At 43.9% G+C, this 22,801-nt stretch overlaps 1 protein-coding gene across 3 annotated transcripts in view; it reads right to left on the bottom strand.

The window, feature by feature from the left end:
* The window catches only part of HHLA1 (HERV-H LTR-associating 1), a 514,160-nt gene that overhangs the window by 296,746 nt on the left and 194,613 nt on the right, over positions 1-22,801 (bottom strand). For all 3 annotated transcript variants that reach the window (XM_044067042.1, XM_044067041.1, XM_044067043.1), the window contains exon 3: positions 21,815-21,880. In XM_044067042.1, the coding sequence (XP_043922977.1) occupies positions 21,815-21,880 (66 nt within the window). The remainder of the gene's footprint in view (positions 1-21,814; positions 21,881-22,801) is intronic.

The raw sequence follows: 22,801 nt of genomic DNA on the forward strand, positions 1-22,801 counted from the left end.
TGAATAGTAATATGTCAAGTATCAATGTGTGTACCATGCAGCATTGCCTTGTGTTAACCTTTGTTTTCCAGGTTGTAGTAATCCAAATGAGTAATGCACAGTACAATAACTATCTGTCATGCATGCATCACAGAATTACAAGTTCAGACTGTCTAACCAAGAGATTATTAGGCAGAAACCATTGAAACAAAAAACAGGAGTTCCCCAGTAGCTCAGTGTGATGAGAAATAACCTAGTTGTTACTTTTGCACACCCAGACATGATTCAAATCCAGGGAGTGGTACTAAGATATGTGCATATCTACACACAGGGAATCAGGAGTAAATGTAAAGTCAGGTAGTGTTAACAGATATTTTCCCCACTGGTTTTACAGGTAAGTAAATGTTGCCAGTAGTGTATGAAGGGTATACTAATAAACTGTGTACAATTGTTCAATTGTCCCACCACATGCCTACAAATGACAGCAGGGTAGGTACATACAATATGCACTCTTCCCAAATCATACCTATCAACTGTACAGATATTCACTGAATGTCCAGATATTCATCTCAGATTTGTGGTCCGTTTTACATAAAGTAGTGGTGTCATGGCAAATCAGTAGCAAACCATTACAGACTGAAGTTAGAAAATAATGATAGACATACAAGTGTCAGATGTCATATCCATCAGAAAAGCCATGCAAATGCAAAACCTGTTATTTTATCAACTTTCTAAGTTTATAAGAGCAATATCTAAATTTTGTCCATATTTAGCGGCCTTTGTCCCACTCTTATGTACGGCTTTGTCCAGATCTGATGCTCTAAGAGGTTGACAGGTATGTTTCCAATACATGTCTCTCTCAAGTGTCATGCTGTCATGGCTAGTGGTCACTGATGCAAATAATCCTGGACACAGATAGGAAACCAGTTGATGTATGCCTGTAGCACACTCACATAACAGCAGTTCAGCATACCCCTCCTGTGCCAGATATGTAACCCTGACATGTACAAGTCCCCTCTAGTCATGTACCCAGAGTTGTCACAGTTCGCCTCATACCATTCCAGACTGACAATTCAATAGGTATGTTTGTACTACAGAAGCTATGACCATAGGTAGATGTAAAGTGAGGGCAGGCCCATAGAGTATTGAACAGTGCTGTTGTGGAAAATAGAAGCATAAACAGTTGTTAATGGATTTTCTGTCTCTCCCTCCTCCATCTGCATTAGTAATTATTATTTTTTTATTTTATTTATTTTACATTTGTTGACCGGGCTAGTCTAGCTGGATATATGTCCATTTTCAGTAGAGGCCCGGGGAGAAAAGCTCCACACATAACATTACTGCTATACTACGGGTATGTTGTGCTCCAACCCAATGTTGGGACTTGTGTTATATTATTGTTAATAAGTTTGATTGCTTGCATGTTAACATATCCTGTTCAAATACCATTGTTGGTGGCCTGTTGCTGTCAATGTTACTAGCATGCTGTTACGATGCCTATTGTTCCATTTATGCATGTGTTCTGTTTGCTATGCAACCGTTTCAAATCTGTTTTATGGGGTTAATTGGAACACCCATGCACGCTGTTATAACTAATCTTGAAATGTGTTGTTCATGACTAACCAACATATTTTGTAAAACCTCGACATCATATCACATTTCGGAAGTCAGATCCCAGTGGATCCGCCTGTCCCACATGATCTGGCCGTGGCACCGGGCCCCAGCATGTCTGGGACCCAAGCCGTATCTCCCACATCTGCTGGTCCTGCACCACCTTTGGGTGGAGCCACTGCAGGGGATGGGGTCCCCCCGGGAATGGGAGATGACTGGAGGCTGTCACCCAGAGTCAGGTCTGGGGTTTGGTGAACAGCACCCTTCGATCTGAGTTTGTAGAGCAGCTGCACCAGATTGAGGGCTGCCTGGTGCACCTCGAGAGGCAGGCCTCCTCTCCTGTCCAGCCTCCAACAAAGCCACCTTTGGGCCCGTGAAAATGCAGTGGGGACTGCCCATGGGTGGGGATGTCAGTCCCACTGTAACCATATGGGGGCCCATATGGGGGCCCATGGGCTTCGGATTCCCAAACACCCTCCCCATCAGATGCGTATACCCCCCTCATGTGTCATTTATCACCCCTGTCTGCTGTCTTGTCTATATTGACTGTCTTCCTACCCAACCTACCTCTCCAGATGTACCTACAATCCTTCCCCAACATCCCACTCTCACCTTAAAAAAAAAGAAAAGGACATCTGTTCCCCCAAAAAATATTACCCCATACATAGCTGCCCATTTTGCACACATGTCCATTGGCACATGTAATCCAGTCCAATTGGCTTGACAACACATTTCTCTTGTCTGCACCCCTCTCTTTCTGGATTTGATTGTCCAAATTCACCTCCAAATTCTGTACAAATGCAGAGCTGTTGCTGTATAAGAAATGGACAACTATGGACCTTCCCTACACCAGTCCCGCACATCCCTAGCTATCTTTCGTATTGTTTTTCCCTCTGTGTGCCCTTTTTTCAGCACTTTCCTAATACCCCTTTTTCTTTTCTTTTAAAGAATTTAGTGCGGGTATAAGTATGAGTAAGCTGGAGTGAGCAGGAGTAAGCAAGTTTGAGCGATGCTAAGTGAAGCTACCAGAGGTTAAGCATCTGTACATTTAACTGTGTGTTGGCTTTACTTAGCTTCATGCAAACCAGTGCAAACCCACTTATACAACTGCTTAAAACTGCTTTAATCACTCTGTTTCCATCAGCCACCATTCTGCCTAGCAACAAAATAATCAGCCCTGCTAAGTCTCAAAACCAGGGCTTTGTACACCATAGTCAGAGCAATGTACCACTACACCATTTGTGTTTTAAGGATTTCTGATGCTTTTTCAAACATATCATGCAGTATAGTCATTTAACAGTAGGGAAAAAATTCAGTCGAATCAGTCAGGTTTTGTATAGATGCATATACACATGTATATATGTATGGAGATGCATATACTATAGAGATATACACACACACACACACACACACACACACACACATATATATATATATATATATAAAACGAAAGAAAAAATATATACGTATATATATATATATATATATATATATATATATATATATATATATATATATATAGATATATATATATATATATATATATATATATATATAAATACTCATAATATGTAGTGGAGTCATACCTCAGAACCATACCTCTCAACCTCTTAGTGCAAGAAATCAGGATAAAGGCTGTCCAAATAGGGGGACAATGGGGACATATTTTAAATATTGCTCATATAAATGTAGAATGTTGCCAGAGTGACAGGGTTTGTTTCAGCATACATGTTCTGAATGATGTGAGTTCTGAAACTTAAATGTATGTCATCATTTACTGATATAAATCCCCAGATCACCACAGTGATTTACCAGGGAAATAAAAATAATGAATCTGTGGAACAGACCAGAAATATGAGCAATAAACCTGGACATTATGAAAAAATCCGGCCAGTCAAGAGGTAGGCTCAGAACCCCTTACTACAATGAATCTGGACCAAGCCTGACAAAGTAAGGGAGAAAGCCATGAAAATAGGGACATATATGAAATACTATAGTAGATAAGCTGACACAGTTGCTGCAGTAACACCCTCCTGCCTGTCCTAACATATATTGACTGAAATAGCAAAAGTCCAACACTCAATTACTTCTCACTACTTAGTGACTTAAATACTCACATCATCCCACTGATGTGTCAGAAATACACAACACTTATGGGGTCCAGGCAACTGTACATCCTACAAATATCTGGACATAACATCACATTAGGGAAACTACACTCAGCTGCTAAGCATGACACCAAGCACCGTCCAAACTACAGTCAGACTGACACAACACTAACCCAAATCCGCTATGGGGAATTACACTTGTATTTGCAAATATATCAGGCACTACAGGGATGTAACAACACTGAAAAGGACACCATTGTGAAAGTGCATACCCACAACCAATTCCACCACAGTCACAGTGACATACAGGTAAGCCAAATGAACAGTACAGTATAAGGACTGTGTGAACAAAAACATCTCAACATGTTTGCTACTCACACACTACCCCTACATATACTGGCCAATTTACAGTGCAGTATGAACCTGACTGTGGTATGAGACATGTCTCAGTCTGTCACTACAAACATATACAGTTGATAGACCACCAGAAACTGAAGCATCATGCACAGACAGATAGAAAAGGACCCGTAACACATGCATCTACCCCCTCCCTACACAGGCCACATAACATTGACACACTACACTGCTACTCAATCCTGACAGTCTGCCAACAATCGCTAGAAATACACAGACCTCTCAACTGTTCAGAGTCCCACAGAATGCCCAGGCTTAGTCCTCATATATAAGGCTTCTTACACATAACATGTCTGGCATTTTGATACATCACTGGGATGGTATCAGGAATGAAGGCACTAAATAATTATATACCCTACCTATCAACCTCTTACTGCATGACATCTGGACAAAGCCAGACATACTTGGGGGACAAAGGCCTAAAAACAGGGGCATATGTGAAATATTGCTGTTATAAACTGAGACAGTTGTTGATATAACAGGGTTTGTTGTAGCATATATCTTTTCTGAGAGATATGAAGTCAGAAACACAACTGGATGATACCATTTACTGACTGCAATCCCCACAGTATGCTACTGATTTTTCAAAGACAAAAAATGTCTGAAAAACACACCAAATACGAGAGTCCAAAATCTGGCCATTCTGCAGCTAGCCCTACAGTTAACCACATAATACTGTCAGACTTAAAATCATGCAGAAAAGCCATGTCCACACAAACCCTGTTAAACTAGCAGTAATTCAACTGTATAACAGCAATACTTACATTCTGTCCTTGTGTCTGGAACATTCTCTGCCAATTTGTTGGGCTGTCCCCACAGTTTTCATTGTAAGAGGTATTTAAAGCTATCCTCTGTGATGCTGTTGTTCACACACCTCCATGAAGTCCCCCTCACAAGCAAGGAAAAGGGGCAATGCCCACATGAAGTACTCAATTATAGGAATGTGTTGCCATGTCATTGGTTATAGGAGTAACACCACAGCTGTTGTGCATGCATTTAGCAAGTGGGGGACAACAATTGGTGCACAGACCATCAGCTGCTCATGCGCATCACCTACAAAAGGCAAGCTGCTGCCTATGCAAAACAGATGTATACCCTACATCTAGGAGAGAGAGAGAGAGAGAGAGAGAGAGACAAAGAAAGACAAAAACACCAAACAACACATATCGGAATCAACCAACCATACATGGGGGGAAAAAATGTATGTCAGACAAGTAAGGATGTAATGGAATGCAGTAGGGGGGTCTGTAATAATGGGAAATCAGAAGTTCAACAAATATGCCTCAACAAGACTAGCCGTAGTGATATATTGCTGATCAGAACTTATGGCCATTGCATCTGGGTCTGTCTGCAGTGACACAGATCACAGCTCAGGCCCCTGATTCACCCCAGGAAAGGATGGCTCACATATGACTACTACTGGAGTGTGTGTTGAACAATACTGAGTATGACACTGCTAGGCCAGCTACTGGGATGTAGTAGATATCCATATGTTAATTGTGAATATAATGATGATATACATGTTTGTCGCAGAAATAGGAGAGACCTATACAGGGTATTTGCATAGTGAAATACTGTGGCAGATGTGTGTGTTGAACTGCATATGATATACTGAGCTCATACCATTCAACTGTCCAGTGTTATGCACATTGACCATATGTGTGCCTCATCTTTGAGGTCATTTACTCATAGAGTTGTGTTATGTCTGGCAAATTATTGGCAACCTGTCAAGACTGCCATTACAACATCTCCTTCACTTTCTTTTGGCTGTTCCCATTAGGGATCTCCACAGTGGATCATGTGTCTCCATTTCTTGCTATCCTCTGCATCTTGCTCTGTCACACCAACCACCTGCATGTCCCCTATCACCACATCCATATAACCTTTTATCTTAGGCCTTCCTCTTTTCCTCTTACCTGGCAACTTCATCCTTACCATCCTTTTCCCAATATACTCAGCATCCCTCCTCAGCACATGTCCAAAACAAAATAATCCCACTACTCTCTGGCTTTTTTTCCAAACCGTCCAACCTGGGCTGACCTTCTAACATACATATTCCTAATCCTGTCCACCCCCATCACACCCAGTACAAATCTTAACATCTTTAACTGTGCCACGCCCAGCTCTGACTCCTGCCTTTTTATCAGTGCCACTGTCTCCAACTCATATAACATAGCTGGTTTCACTACCATCTTGTAGACCTTCCCTCTCACTCTTAATGGTACTCGTCTTTCACAAATTACTTCTGACACTCTTCTCCACCCTCCCCATCTTGCCTGTACTCTCTTCTTCACCTCTCCCCCACACTTGTCATTACTCTGAACTGTTGATCCCAAGTATTTAAACTCATCCACCTTTGCAAAATCTACTTCCTGCATCCTCACCATTCCTCTATCCTTCCTCCCATTCACATGCATATATTCTGTCTTAGTCCTGCTGGCTATCATTCCTCCCCTCTCTAGAGCATATCTCCACCTCTCCAGGATCTCCTCAACCTGTTCCCTTCTCTCAGTACAGATCACAATGTCATCTGCAAACATCACAGTCAACGGGGACTCCTGTCTGATTGTGTCTGCCAACCTGTCCATCACCACTTCACCACTGCAAATAAGAAAGGGTTCAGAGCTGATCCCTGATGTAATCACACCTCTACCTTAAATGCACCTGTCACTTCCGCCACAGAACTCATCGCTGTCACACTGCCCTTGTACATATCCTGTAGTACTCTTACAGATTCATAGGTTCATAGGTTCATAGGTTCATACTAGGCTATCTGCCCGAGGGCATTTACAAGCCTAGCCCATCGTTTTGTGGCTTACGCCACCCCTTTAGTATGGGGAACTATACCCATTATTTTGCTGTGCCTCTGTCGAGCAGTGACACTGAGGTAATCCCTGGGGTATATCTGCGATCTCCCATCCATTGGTCAAGATTTCTCTTGAACAAGGCCAGCGAGGTGCTCTGCCTCACATGTACCGGGATTTTGTTCCACAGCATAGGGAGTCTTTGGGTGATGAATCTATCCCTCCAGCACGTCCTATTAATAGCCGTGTCAAGGTTTAAGTCTCCGCCTTGTGGCTCTGATGGATCTAGATTTTTGAGGTGAAGCATATTCATCAAATCTGGGTTTGACATGGCCTTGTATGTTAGGCAAAGGTCACCTCTGAGCAAGCGGTGGCGACTGAATAGAGCTGGAGTTCTTTCAGTCGGGCAGCATAGGACAGATTTTTGAGACCCTTTATCCTTTTGGTGAGGAACTTTGTGGCCTCTCCAGCTGCTGCAAGTGTCGGGTCAGATACATTCGAATGGGGCATTGTACTCAATCATTGGTCTGATGAGTGATGAGTAAAGGGAGACTATGACCTCCTTGATCTAGATGAGAATCCCTTCATGATAAGGTGGGCAATGTAGAAGGTCTTCCTAACTACTTTAGCTACATGGGTGTCGAATGACAGACTACTATCAACCTGGGTCCCCAGGTCCCTGATAACTTCTTCTGTGCTCAGTGGATTGCCACCTATTTGGTAGCTAGGGGTAACCTTGTTTTTCCCGAAGGGTATGACTATGCATTTTTGGCATTTAACTTTAGGCCGTGGCTCTGGCACCAGTTATCCGTTTCTGTGAGACCCTTCTGAAGGATATCTGTGTCAGATGTGTTTTCTACTATGGCCCAGTTTGCAGTCATCTGCAAACTTTGTCAGCCATAACCCTCCTGTGTTTGCTTGTACTGGAAAGTAGATGCCAAACAAGAGTGGGCCCAGGACTGAGGCCTGTGGGACACCACTTGTGACAGGCTTTGAGTCTGACATGGCGCCAGCAGCTCTGACCCTGTGGGTTCTGTCACTCAGCCAGTTTGCAACCCATCTTATGATGTATGGGTTGACATTTAAGCTGATGAGTTTTTCAATGATACCCGAATGGGGTATTGTATCAAAGGCCTTAGCCAGATCGAGGTAGGCTGTATGGACTGCCTTTCCCTCATCAATGGCTTTGGTGACTGTTTCGAAAAAGTCAACCAAGTTTAAAAGGCATGATCTGCCTTTGACAAAGCCAAACTGGGTTGGATCCAAAGTCTGCAAATTCCCTATGTCTTTATTTATGAGGTCCATTATGATCCTCTCCATGGCTTTGCAGATAAGGCTTGTCAAGCTAATGGGCCGGTAATGACTTCCTCATACAATACCACAACTCCTCTCTAGGCACCCTGTCATATGCTTTCTCTAAGTCCACAAAGACACAATGCAACTCCTTCTGACCTTCTTCCTACTTCTCCAACACTCTCAGAGCCAACATTACACCTGTACTGTGATTTCCTAGCATGAAACCATACTGCTGATCATTAATCCTCACCTCCCTTCTTAACCTAGTTTCCACTACTCTTTCCAATAACTTTATGATGTGCCTGATCAGTGTTATCCATTTGTAGTTACTACAGGTCTGCACACCACCCTTATTCTTATAATCAGTACCCAAACACTTTTTCTCCACTCTTCACTCATCCTCTCACTTTCCAAGATTTCATTAAACAATCTGGTTAAAAAGACCACTGCCATTTCTCCTAAACACCTCCATGCTTCCACAGGTATGTCATCTGGACCAACAGCCTTTCCATTCTTAATCCTCTTCATAGCTATCCTTACTTCCTCCTTGCTAATCCATTGCACTTCCTGATTCACCATTCCCACATCATCCAAACTTCATTCTTTCTCATTCTCATCATTCAACAGCCCTTCAAAGTACTCTTTCCATCTGCTCAACACACTGTCCTCGCTTGTGAGTACATTCCCCTTATCCTTTTTCATCCTTATCTGCTGCACATACTTCCTAGCTCAGTCCCTCTGTCTAGCCAATCATTACAGGTCCTATTCTCCATCCTTAGTGTCCAACCTTTCATACAACCCTTCATACACTTCATCAATAGCCTTTGCCACCTCTCTCTTTGCCATGCACCTCATCTCCTTATACTCCTGTCTACTTTCTTCATCTCTCTGACAATCCCACTTCTTCTTCACTAACCTCTTTCTCTTTATACTCCGCTGTACTTCCTCATTCCATCTCCAGGTCTCCTTGTCCCCTTCCTCTGTCCAGATGTCACACCAAGCACCTTTCTAGTCATCTCACTTACTGGTTCTGCTGTAGTTACCAGGAATTCAGTAATTCTCCACTGCCACCCACTCTTCCCTGAACTCAACCTCACAATCACCCTTTTGCATTTTCCACCATTTGATCCTGGGTGCTGCTGTTACACTCTTCCTCCTCTTCTTGATCACCAATGTCATCCCACAGACCAACACTCCATGCTGCCTAACTACACTTTCCACTGTCACCACTTTACAGTCGCCAATCTCCTTCAAACAGGCCCTTCTGCATAGGAGATAATCCACCTGTGTGCATCTTCCTCCACTCTTGCATGTCACCCTATGCTCCTCTGTCTAGTTAAAATATGTATTCACCACAGCCATGTCCATCCTTTTTGCAAACTCCACCACCATCTGACCTTCTGCATTTCTTTGCTTAACACCGTACCTACCCATCACTTCCACATTCCCTCTGTTCCTTTCACCAACATGCCAACTGAAATCTGCTCAAATCACCACTCTCTCACCCTTGGGTACAGTCATCACCACTTCATCCAACTCACACCAAATTTTTTCTGTCTCATCCATCGCACATGCAACTAGTGGAGCATATGCACTAGCAACAGTCATCATTACACCATCAATTTCCAGCTTCATAAACATCACTCTATCCAACACTCTTTTCACCTCCAAAAACTCTCTTGGCATACTGTTCCTTCAGGATAATCCCTACACCATTTCTCCTCCCATCCACACCATGATAGAACTATTTGGACCTGACTCCGATACACCTAGCCTTACCCCCCTTCCATCTGGTCTCTTGCACACATAATATATCAACCTTCCTTCTGTCCATCGTATCAGCTAGCTCTGCCCCCATATCAGTCATACTGCCAACATTAAAAGTTCCTACCCTCACTAACACACTCCTAGCCTTTCTCCTCTCTTCCTGCCATATGATCGTTGGACATCCTCCAGGATATGTCTGTGAATGCAAAGGCTACTGTGCTATCAAATCACGTGTGTTACAGCAATATTAAGAAAGTGTCATTCATTTTGGCCCATCGGCCCTCATGTATGTGTGACATCCTCCAGATGCCCTGCTCTAACAGGTTGACAGGAATGACTGTGCAGCAAGAGTGTAAATACAGTGTGACATACTGACATAGAACAGAAATGTGTATCAGCTATTACTTGTGCACATGTATGGATGAGTAGGTATACCTGGCTGCCTCATAACAACAGACATGGGATGCAAAATGTCAGGTAAATAAGCTGTACATGTTGTACATGTGTGTAATCTCAGTTTCTGTGCATCCAACAGAGTTAGATTTCTACAGCTACTGATTGTTGCATTGTCCTGACACAGGCATGGGTACTAGAATAAGCATGATTATCAGGTTGAAATTGGAGAGGTGTCCAACTGTGTTACAACCTTGTGTCCATGCCTACTACAAACAGCTATATGACCACCGACATAGCTGCATGGACTCAGCAATTCCTTACCTGTAAAACCTGTCTTCACCAAAGTAGAGTAATCCCCTCTGATGGACAGCAGCAATACACAAACCACATAATTGGTCACTATATTGGCTAAACAGGGCTAAGTACGAGCAGGCACCAACTTGGCAGCAAGTCAACCTTTGTCTAAATGAGCATATAAGGTCAAAGGGGTAGTACTGTAAGGCTTACTATGACTACAAATTGGACACATCCACCAAGGGCAATCACAAGGCCGTCTTCACATATGTCTGCAATCTCAGAGGCAACAACCCAACCCACCCTGTAATTGTGGTCAGTCACATTACATACACACACACACACCATAGCTATAGCCAACCTGCTGCAGACAGGTTTAGGGCAAACATCACCCCTCTGGCTTCCATCAGTGTAGGTGGATATGCACAGCACCTGTGACCCTCCCCTCACCATCAGGGAGCAGGTGCATACTGCCTAATCAAAGTCAACAAAAGTAAGTCTCCATGGGACCTGAGAACATTCCTGTCTGCATCCTACATGAACTCGGGCATGTGCTTCCATCTCCATTACACACTGTATGCAAGCAAAGCCTGGGCACCATTGACATCCCATCTGCAAGGAAGATGGCCACTGTCATCCCTCTACACAAACATGAAAGATGAATGGTGGTTTATGCACTGTACCTGCCCCCATTGGGGGGGACATGACACATCAGGACCAGGAGTGCAATGCAGGTTCAAACTGTGCTGATAGATGACAGGGGTATGATGTGGTTGTAAGTGGAGGCTAATGAGAGGCAAGATTGATGTGCTGACTCTGTAAATAATTCTGGGCAGTGTCTGAGGTCCTATGATGTTCATAGGTTCATAGGTTCACAGGTTGGTACTAGGCTATCGGGCTTATACAAGCCTAGCCATAACAATTCCCTGGCTACTTCTTCCCGCAGTATTTACTTCCCTGGACCCCTGTCTAGCAGGGTGACTAACTTGATCCCTGGGGTGAATTTCCCATCTCCCATCCAATCGTCTAGGTTCCTTTTGAAGAGGGTCAAAGAGGCACTCTGCTTGACATGTATGGGAAGTCTATTCCAGAGTCTGGGGAGTCTCTGGGTCAGGAACTAATCCCTTCAGCATGTTTTGTTCATTGTGATGACAAGGTTTAGATCCCTTGAGTGTGTGGCTCTGAGGGATTGGGATTTCTTTAAGTGTAGCATGTCCAACAGCTCTGGGTTTGATATGGCCTTGTATGTTAAGCAGAGATCGCCTCTGAGTAGACAATATGTGACAGAGTATACCTGGAGTTTTTTTTAGATGGTCAGCATAGGGCATCTGCTTTAAGCCTGTGATTCTTTTAGTGAGGTATTTCTGTGGCCTTTCCAGTTGTTGCAGATGTCTTGAGAGGTACATACCAAATGGGGCATTGTATTCCATAATGGGTCTAATAAAGGATGAGTACAGTTGGACAATGACCTCCTTTTTTTCTGGATGAAAAGCCCTTAGTGATGAGGTGTGCCACATAGAAGGATTTCCTGACTGTTGTGGCGATGTGGTTATCGAAGGTGAGACCACTGCCCACCTGTGTCCCTAAGTCTTTTATCACACTTTTGGTGTTTAGTGTACTGCCACCTATGTGGTAATTCACGGGTACATGTTTTTTCCCAAAGGGGATAACTATACATTTCTTGGCATTGAGCTTGAGCCCATTGCTCTGGCACCAAGCATCTGTTTCTGTAAGCCTCTTTTGTAGACTATCCACATCATTTGGGGATTCAATAATGGCTCCCAGTTTGCAGTCATCTGTGAACTTTGTTAGCCAGAGTCTTCCAGGCGCCATTATACACTGCATATGTGAATGCAGCTATTACTGAAGCAATTGTGCTGTTTGGCCGGAGCTGACAAAATCTGCGAGAGTGAACTGCCCTGTGGGATGACCTTGTCCACAAACTGAACACCTTAGGCCACCATGGCCGTACATATGATCAGCTCAGGCATTGGGCAACTGACCTGATACGTAGTGCCCGACAAAGTGCTACTGCCGTGGCCAGGGACCGTACTGCTACAGGTAGGGGTCCAGCCACATAGGCCCCACTTATGGCAACATAGAGCTTCTTGCCAACCTTGGGGCAGCCCCCACACAACAGCCAACACATGAAACACCAGTCATGGAGGTGGGTGGCACTCAGATAACAGGTGAGGAGCATCCAGGTGAGACCACAGTGTACATCAATTTAATCATGTAGCAGTCATACTGTCTTCAATGGAATATCTAGATGCATATGTCAGTTCAAACTGCATTTGTGGGTGGGGTTTTGTAATGCATACTAGTGCACATCTATGGTGAGGGACAGCAAATTGTGTACTATCATAGCTTGTACTGTACCTGTGGAGACACGTAGCATTCATCTTGAACCAATGCCAAATGTGAGTCTGCTGACAATACCTCTCTCTCACAACTACATAGGTCCCGCTGGTCTGCATGTGGGACAGCAGTCTGATGCTGGTGAGTATGGGATTTTCCCGTTGTGGCTCACCAGTACCCCAGGCATGTTAAGGTCATGCTTGTGACCATGCACACAACTGTTACTCTCAGCTATTTTGCAATATCTGCATGTTCACTTGTGGTGGGGTTAACTGCATTGCATCACAGTGCTCATCACAGGGGCCTATTTGCAGGAGATGTCACATATCTCTAGCATACCTCATAATCTGTCATTGCAATAAATCTGTACAGAGACTGACAAAATGGGGGAATGAAGGCCCAAAACTAGGGACATAGTTTATAAATTAGTGTTATACAGTGCATATAAATGGTGTGCACACACCTGTTAGAATGCCAGGTATTTGTGAAATACAAAAATGAGAGCACAATAACACATTTCCAAACCCTTCCAACCTTTCATGTGACCTATAATCTGTATAATTCAATTGTAAAATAAACAAATCTGTTAAGGGAACAATTATGACACATAAAAAAACTTACAAGAAGCTAGATGGATACATGTGCACAGGCTGAAGGTAATACTGTATTGAAGCAGCTTTTGATATTATTACAGCATTACATCTTCTTGTGTACATACCTGGCATCAATTACAGAGACTCTTTGATTAACAGCAAATAATGATCAGCTGTCCTACCAGGATTATTCTAAATTTACTCAGTTGCCTTCTACAGCAACAGCCATAGTTGGCATACAGCTTATGAAGCAGCAAAGGGATCTCATTTGTGAAAGGTATCAGCCCATAAAAAGGTACACACTCATTTCCACAGCATTGCACATACAATGGAACACAGTGAAGACAGTCACCAAATGGTGGTGGAAATATGGGGCAACAGTGACATTGCAAAGAACTGGACATCCTTCCAAATGTGTGGAAAAAACAAGACCCAAACTGGTCAGGGAGGCTGCCAGCAACACTACAAGAGTTGCAGGAATCAGTGGCAAGTACCAGTTGTGTACTACATGTGACAACAATCTTTCATATTCTCCATATGTCTGGCCTATGGGCTAGGTTTGGAAGATGGAAGCCTTCTCACGTAAAGAACAACATTCAGGTCTGGTGAATTTCTCAAGAAAATCCCCAACAGCATGTGAGGAAATATGTCACGGTTTAATGAGACAATGGTTGCACTTTTTGGCCACAATACCAAAAGGTTTGTTTGGCACAAGAACAATACTGTGCATCACCAAAAGAACACCATCCCCATGGTGAAGCATGATGATGGCAGTGTCCTGCTTTGGGGTTGCTGTTCATAAGCTCAAAGTTGGCCTGTAGCCAAGGTGGAAGGGATTAGGAACAGTTCAAATTACCAGTCTCTTTTGGCCCGAAATCATCATGTGTTTGCTAGAAAGATGTGGATGGAGAGGACTTGCACCTTTCCACACAACACTGACCCATACCATACATCAAAATTCATAAAAGGATGTCTTCACCAGAAGACAATCAACTTTTTGGAATGGCCCAGCCACAGTCCACACATACATGCAATAGAGAATCTGTGGGGTGTCCTGAAGAGGCCTGTGCAGAAGTGATGCCCTCACAGTCTGACAGAGTTAGAGGGCTTCTGCAAGGGAGAGTGTACAAATATTGCTTAGTCGAGATGTGCCATGCTGATACACACCTTCCCAAGAGGACTGACTGCCATTATGAAATCAAAAGGTGCTTTAGCAAAGTATTAGTTTATGGGTGTGTACAGTCATGCAACCAGCCTATTGTACGTATTTCAACTTCTACATGTTACCTCTAACCAATGTGTTTGTTCTTCAATTGGATCGCACAGGTTATAGGTCACATTAAAGGTGGGAAATGTTATCACATGATTTCTGTGGTCTCATCTTATATATCAGACAAACCTGGCATGTTAACAGGGGTGTCTACACTTATAATATCCATTGTAAGCTTAGAAGGTTGTTAGTGTAAGCGATTCTGTTGTAGCATACATGTACTGCAAGTTTTGAAGTGTGAGACTCAAAATATGTCATTAAATAGTGACACCAGTCCTCATATCATCCCAGTAATGTGTCAGACAAATACAGGATTTATGATGAACAGACCAGAAATATGAGCCACACATGTAGACATTACAGCGACATTCTGCACAGTTGAGAGGTATGTCATGTAGGAGTTGCCACTGTGCTATACAGGTGAACAGCAATTATGTGTACATGGGTGCAGTGTGTGCTACTTGAAGGCCCATCACCTACTAACACTACTCACATATCACAGAGGTGTATATAAGTAGTAACAGGAAGTGGAAAGGGCTGTACTGCATGATGTTGAGGGCCTGTCCAGGGTGTGTATGTAGTGGTCTGGCTGTGTTGTGAATGTTACTAGTTGGCTATTGTGAGGTCTCTGTAATGCCTGTCTGCCACCTCACCTGTATGTGTGTGCATGTGTGTGTGCATGTATGTGTGTGTGTTTGCATGTGTAGCAGCAAACAGCATGGTGCAGGTTAATTTACATATGTTGCCTTTCCCCATAGGTGGTCATGGTGGTCACGGTCCCTTCAGCTTAGTATCTGATGTCAGTGTCTCTGCAGACTCTGGCAATGATGATGGTCATATTCAGGCACAGGTGGTGTTGTCAGGGGCTGAATCTGTGACATTGGTCATCCACAATGTCCTCGCACACAGTCACAATGCCCACACGTGACCATCCCCAGCAGCCACAGATGATGGACAGTTGGCAGGTGGTGGCATGGAACAGGCTAGTGTGGTGACTATGGCAGGTGTGAGTGTAGACACTGTCCATAGCCAGAGTGCAGGCAAGGTCCCACATAGGTGGATGGACAGGGGTGCTCACAGGAGGACTGCTGCTCATCAAGCCGCTGTTGCAAGTGCCACAGCAGGTGTCACCAGATGCATATTTTGGGCTGTTATGGATGCACAGGCACATAGCGAATGCAACACCGGACAAATAGGGTGGTGGATGCAACTCTTCCTGATTTATGTGGCAATGTACATGACCTTGTTGAGGCCACACACCAAAATACTGAGGTTATGAATAGACAGTGGGGTGAGACCTTAGCAATCCTCAACCGTGACATGTCTGTGCTAGAGTGTGTGGTGGGAGATGGGCGTCAGCCATGTAGATGTAGGTCAGCACCAACATCAGCTGAGAGTCTATGGGGCCATGCACCTTCACACTCCCATAGTGGCAGTGATACCAAAGGGGGGTTGCTGTCCACATCACAAAGGAGCAGGTCATGGGCACGTGGTCCTGGCCAGTCCCATCAGGGACACGGATCCAGAAGATAGCAGTCACCATCAGGAAGCAGTACTGCATCTGCTGGTGGTGCCAATGAGATGCCTGGCAGGACCAGTTCACATGCCATGGCCAGAGGCAGTGAACTGGACACCCTGCCATGTACGGTCCACAGCTGTCCAACATATGCCTATGTAGGGCAGCCACATGGTGTGAATGTGTGCATACATATACACATGCACACACATCTGTATCACAGGCAGGTCACCTCCAGACACACACAGCACCTCTGCACAGCCCATCTATAGGATACCCCTCCAAACACACACACATGGATGTCAACCGTATGGCCCAGCCTAGGCCTCTGGCAAACCCACACCACACCCTATGCATATGATGATACCTGTACAACATCCCTGTCATCCATACCATTGATGCAGGGACAGGCTAATATGGGTCTGATGCACAGGGTGAATATAGTACAGTGTAGTTATGTAATACTGTTTAAAGTGCTGTCTGCTTGCATTTGTTATGGGTACACATAAAGGTGTATGTATCTTATTAGCCATGATGCATTATTGCTGTTAGTACCACTGACTGAATGTAGTCTGACGTGCTGTATTCTGTTTGTGTTCCAGGTGTCTGTGTGTCTGCAAGATGTGACCCTGCAGACATTACCAACATGGAGTATGGCAGAGTGGAGATATACCAACCATTTCATGGCCAAGGTACAGCTTCATATGTACATTTACCAGGTGTGTATGCATGCAACAGTGTAAGATGGACACTATTGTCAGACAGTGTGACCTGGCATACATACCCCTTGTCACAGACATGTAGCCTTCAGATATGTCACCTCAGTGTTGTGTAGTATCACAGGTTCATACATATGGAACTGGTTACTGGAGTACTGTCATTAGGTCCCTCATCAGCTTAGCCATTAGACTGACCACAACAGATTCACGTGTCAGCACCTGTTGCCCCTCCCATTTCTCTCCTATACACTCAACCCTGATGCAGTTGGGGAATGCATGCATGGTATTATGTATGACAGATTTGTGGTATGTATTCATGAGTTCACAGGGTGGAACAGGGAGACAAAATGGTATATCCTTTGCATACACACAGTAAAGACTGACACAGGGGATATGCATACAGTAACACAGACACAGTTGGCAATGGACAGATTCGTAAACCTACATATCAACTTTAATGTACTCTAGTGCTACATACACATGGCATGCCTCATATAGATAGAATATATGCATGGGACATAACCCACTACATCGTACAACATGTAATGTTGTGAATACTTTCATGGATGGTGAGATAACCCACCAGAAATAGCAACTGGGGTAATCTATTGCTCCTACAAGCCTGGACAAGTGATAAGGTAACAGACGTTGTATCAGCATGATGTTTCATTCAGGTATAATATCTGATGCTGGCATGTGTGTCAGTACACTAACTGTGACCTATTTGGCAACAATATCACATACATGGTCATTGTTAGGGGACACAGACAATATATGGATTGCAAACATCCCAATATTACTTAGACATTTGTACAGATGACTGGAATGGCCTGTACAATGGTTTAACATTCTGCATGTGAGGTAAATTCCATTAACATTCTATATAAAGTAATGGATCGGGAGGTGGTAAATAGGCGGCAATGGTACATACATCAAAATGGTGTAACCTACACAGGATATGATTCTCACCCAAACACACACATACACAGTTGCCAGTATTGAGATCAGAACCCCTACCTATCTAGTAATTTCTATTATAGTGTTACGCAGTTATCAGATGTACCACGGAGCTTATATGGATTCACCTTGTCCCAAGGTACTTCTAAGGTGAATGACATCAGCAGGCCTTGTAAAGTAGGTGATGGGAAGTGTACAGGGTGGTATACAACTCATAATGGTATAACCCACAACTGATATGATTCTCAACCCAAACACACATGCACACACTCAGAGTTGCCATTATTAAGATTAGAACCCCCTATCTATCTAGTTATTTCTCCTATAGTATTATGCAGTTATCAGATGCTCCACAGAGAGAGGTTATATGAATTAACCTTGTCCCAAAGTACTTCTAAGGTGAATGACATCAGCAGGCCTTGTAAAGTAGGGTGATGGGAAGTATACAGGGTGGTACACAACTCAAAATGCTATAACCTACACGTGATATGATTCTCAACCCAAACACACACACACACACACACACTTACTTGCCAGCATTGAGATTAGAACCCCTGCCTATCTAGTGATTTGTACTATAGGGTTACACAGTTATCACACATGCTATGGAGCCTACTACGCTGACAACTGGCCAACGGTGCTGATAAGGGGAAGGTTGGGAGTTATGGGTGTGGGTACAGAGTGCATTCTACTGTGCAGGCATGTCCATTATATGTAAAAGCAAACATAAGAAAAAAGGATTATTAAAAATAACCAATGGCAACAGTACCAAAAAGCACTTATATTCACAAAAGCCTTAGCATCCCGGCTACACATCCTTCAAGATGTCCATTATATGTGTAGTATATTCCACATAGCACTGTGACTTCCAGGTATGTCAGTGGCAGAGCAGTGGGTGTCACTGACATGCATAACAGTTGGCACTGCAGCTATCTGCACATTGTCCCATCAAAGACAACACTGTACCTAGGGCACTATGAGACGTCTGCCAGGAGAATGTGCTGGCCAGATCCTGACAGTATTAACCACACATACACATAGTTCATTGACCCCTGCATATTGTGGACAGGCAACATTTTTTCATGTGTATTGATACAGCCTTGCCAATGTGTGCCATGCTGCTATTTCCCTGCAAACATACATGTTACTGCATTTCTGTGGGTATATGGGGGCATGGGGGGAGTACACCTGTCAGCTGTACACATTTGCACAGACTGTGCTGATATTTGTTTTACATTTTGGCTCCATTTACCATACTATTGTGCCATGTCTTGGGGATGAGTGGCAAATCAGTAAAGAGCACAGGTCAGATTGTAATGGCATACAGTTGAGTTTCAGCCTACTTACCCTACATAGCCTTATTGCAACTGTGAGTCCTGCTGTGCTATCGCTGTGTGAGTCTGTAGGGTGAGTGATTCAAAATTTCCACCATTTGTGTGCCTTTACCAGACATTTCTCTATGGTTTTCTACAACTGACTTGCTGTGTGGGTGTGAGCGGTGGGTATGGGATCCTCACACTGACATCCATGCCTGTGACCTATGACCCCCCCCGTTAGTTGTCCCTATGCAAATAGTGCAGTGGGATTTGCCACCTTGTGTACTACTGCATAGTGTGTGGAGGTCAGTTTTGGGCATACATTTCCTGGTGTCCCACATAGCTGTCTGTTGTCTGCTGCTATCCCAGTAGGCCACCCCATTCTCTCACATCCATGCAGCATTACCATAGATATGCTAGCAAAACATACTAATCCATTAATTTATTGTTAAGAAGACTGACTTACCTTGTGCCTGTGGCAGTTGTAAGGATGGTGCTTGAGGGCTGCCTATGTTGGATGCACACGGTGCACTGCCTATACATGGTAAGTTACAGGTAATGTGATGTGTGTGTCATCCATTTTACTGTGTGTGCGAGTCAGAGAGAGGTGTCAGTCCCTGGGGTCTCTACAGTGTCAGTGTGTGTGCCATGCATTGCCTCTTTGCCAAGGCCTGAGCATACTGGGCATGCCTCCATCTGCCTACAGGAACAGGCTCAGGGGCCTCCTCCTCTGAGTCCCACTGTGCCTGTGGGGATCTTGGCAATGGTGGTTGGCTGTGTGAGCCTTCCCCATGCTGTTCATGCTGCAGCTATTTCCACAGGATCATATTGTGTAGCATGGTACATACTATGAACATGTGGGCACATGTGGCTGGAGAGTACTGCAAGGCTCCACTAGATATGTCAAGTTAGCAGGACCATGACTTGAGGATCCCAAACACATGCTCTATAATGACCCTGGTTTGTGAGTGTGCCTCATTATGGCATTTGTGTGTGGGTGCATGTGCATTTCTGATGGATGTCATCATCCACGGCTCCAGTGCATAGCCAGCATCCCCCACCAGATGGCCATACAGGATGCCCCCATTGGTAAATGCCTGGTACAGCTTTGACAAATGCCAGATGTGGGAGTTGTGATAGCTTCCAGGGCTGCCAACACACACATTCATGATAATGCCTTGGGCATTGTACATGACCTGGCAGTTGATGGAGGGGAATCCTTTGCAGTTTATGTAGACCCTACCCTGTTCACTAGGTGGTGCTTTGATGTGGATGTGTGTGCAGTCTATTGTACCCAGTACCTCCAGGTATTCTGCTACATGGTGGAAGAGACGCATATTGCTGGACCTCTCCTCACAGATGTTGGGGAAGTAAATGTGCTCAGCGGCATGTGGTAGCATGGCATCCAGGAACTGGTGGAGTACCCTGGATGTGGATGCCTGTGAGACCCCCATGATGTCCCCAGTAGGTCTTTGGAAAGTACCTGTAGCTAGAATTCTTAAGGCTACACATATCTTCATATCCACTGGGATGGGCTCCCCTCTGTTGGCTCTAGGTCTAAGTTGAGGTCGGCACAGCTCGGTGATTTGCTGATGTATGTCTCTGTCCACCCTGTAGCGCCCTACTATCTCCAGATCATGTAGCCCCTGGTAAGTTATCCTGGGTCTGAACACTCTTCTCCTCCTTCTCGGTCTGTGATAGTTGTCAGCATTATCCTTCTCACCACCCTCAGCCTCTAACACATACTGATGGATCAAAGCAATAGCAGTCCCTAACATTTTTCCAGTTAAAATCCCCCCGCATGTGTAAACCAATGGTACAGAGTTTGTGGGAAAAAACAGACTGTAAGGTGTTTGCATAGTTTACACTGTTAAATAAAAATATAGTGCCTACTCTCAAACATGTAAATGCACTCAAATGTATATCCCAGTCCCTTAATTTACTTCCCAGGAGATCGTATAAATAAAAATTACCACAGTTTGCTACCAGCACTTCTAGTATACTGTCTGTTTATGCATAGCCAGATTATTGCATTCTGTTCAGATACTTCACATCATATTCATACACCAGTATGGTACTTCAATATGCCCAGTCTGATCCCTTTGGCTTCGTATGCCTTAATTTTCTGCATACTTCAAGTTTTATATCCTAGTGATTTATTCTCTGTTATTGTGTATTCTAACTATACAGTATGAATTCCTAGAGACATAAGAAACAGACTAAAGCTTTTTTCACTTCATATTCTCAAATTAGGGACTTCTGTACATTTTTTTCAAAACCTGTGTTGCAAAACTGCTTTTCTATTTTAAACAAAAAAAGGTACATCAAAAGCATCTGCAATCAATCACTCACTCACTCAATCAATAAATAAAACAAGTAAGTCTTGTGAAAGAATATCGCTTTAGGAAATAGTTACCTGTTGAGGCGAGGAGTGCAGCTCGTTTTCCCCAGAAGTAATTTTCACCTGTGATATTTGGAAGCACTGCAGAAAAATAAATAAGCAAAACTGTCAATAGAAAAATTACTGCTGAAGTTGAGAGAAACACAATGAAATATTTTAAGAATTTTATATAAATGAAAAACTAACCTATATGAATTTATATTTTAAAAATAACATTGGAAGAATAAATTTGGTCTGCATTTTACCAAATAAAAATCTTCCCCGGGATTCATGAACCTTGCGCCAGGCGCCAGCATAGCGTCGGCGTTATAACGCCAAATATGGCTGCTTAGCGATTCAGGTATGAATGAATTCCACGTGCACTACCGGCGTGCGCCGGACCGTCCCTTGGCGTAGGTATGCAAAACACACTGTGTGCGGTATTGCACCATGCAAATGAGGGCAAATAGCGATCCAAGTGGCGCGTAGCGTTAGACGGCAATGTAAACCAAAAAAGCGGTTTACATTTACCCAAACATACCGGAGGAGTAACAGAAGGCTGTCAAAGTCAGGTATCATATAGGTGCAATATGCCAATGTGGAAAGGCACCGAGAATGTCCAAAGAAAATATGCACAAAATGTAAAATGACATAAATGGCACGCGTAGAAAGAACAGCAGACCCCCGGGATGTGTGCACAGAAGTTGTAAAGCAATGAAATAATATGATAATGTCCGAAAAGAGCATTAGAACACAAATCAGCTGCACAGCCACCACACACCATAGTATGTATGTAAAGCTGCAACCCCAGCGCAATGGTTGTCAAGGAGTGGAGGCGGTGTCCGGCGCCGTAACCAGGTATTAGTAGTCAATTCCATGCAAATGAGGCAGATAATAGTGAATCACAAAAACAGCGCCGGCGTAAGGATGGAGCAAACGGCGTGTGCACGACACCCAGGAGTGGCCTACACGAGATACATGTCAACCACACAGGGTGTGCCACTGTAGGAGGAAGGATATTGG

This window comes from Protopterus annectens, chromosome 3.part1, assembly GCF_019279795.1.
Source record: "Protopterus annectens isolate FY-2018-M chromosome 3.part1, PAN1.0, whole genome shotgun sequence".
Taxonomy (NCBI): domain Eukaryota; kingdom Metazoa; phylum Chordata; order Ceratodontiformes; family Protopteridae; genus Protopterus; species Protopterus annectens.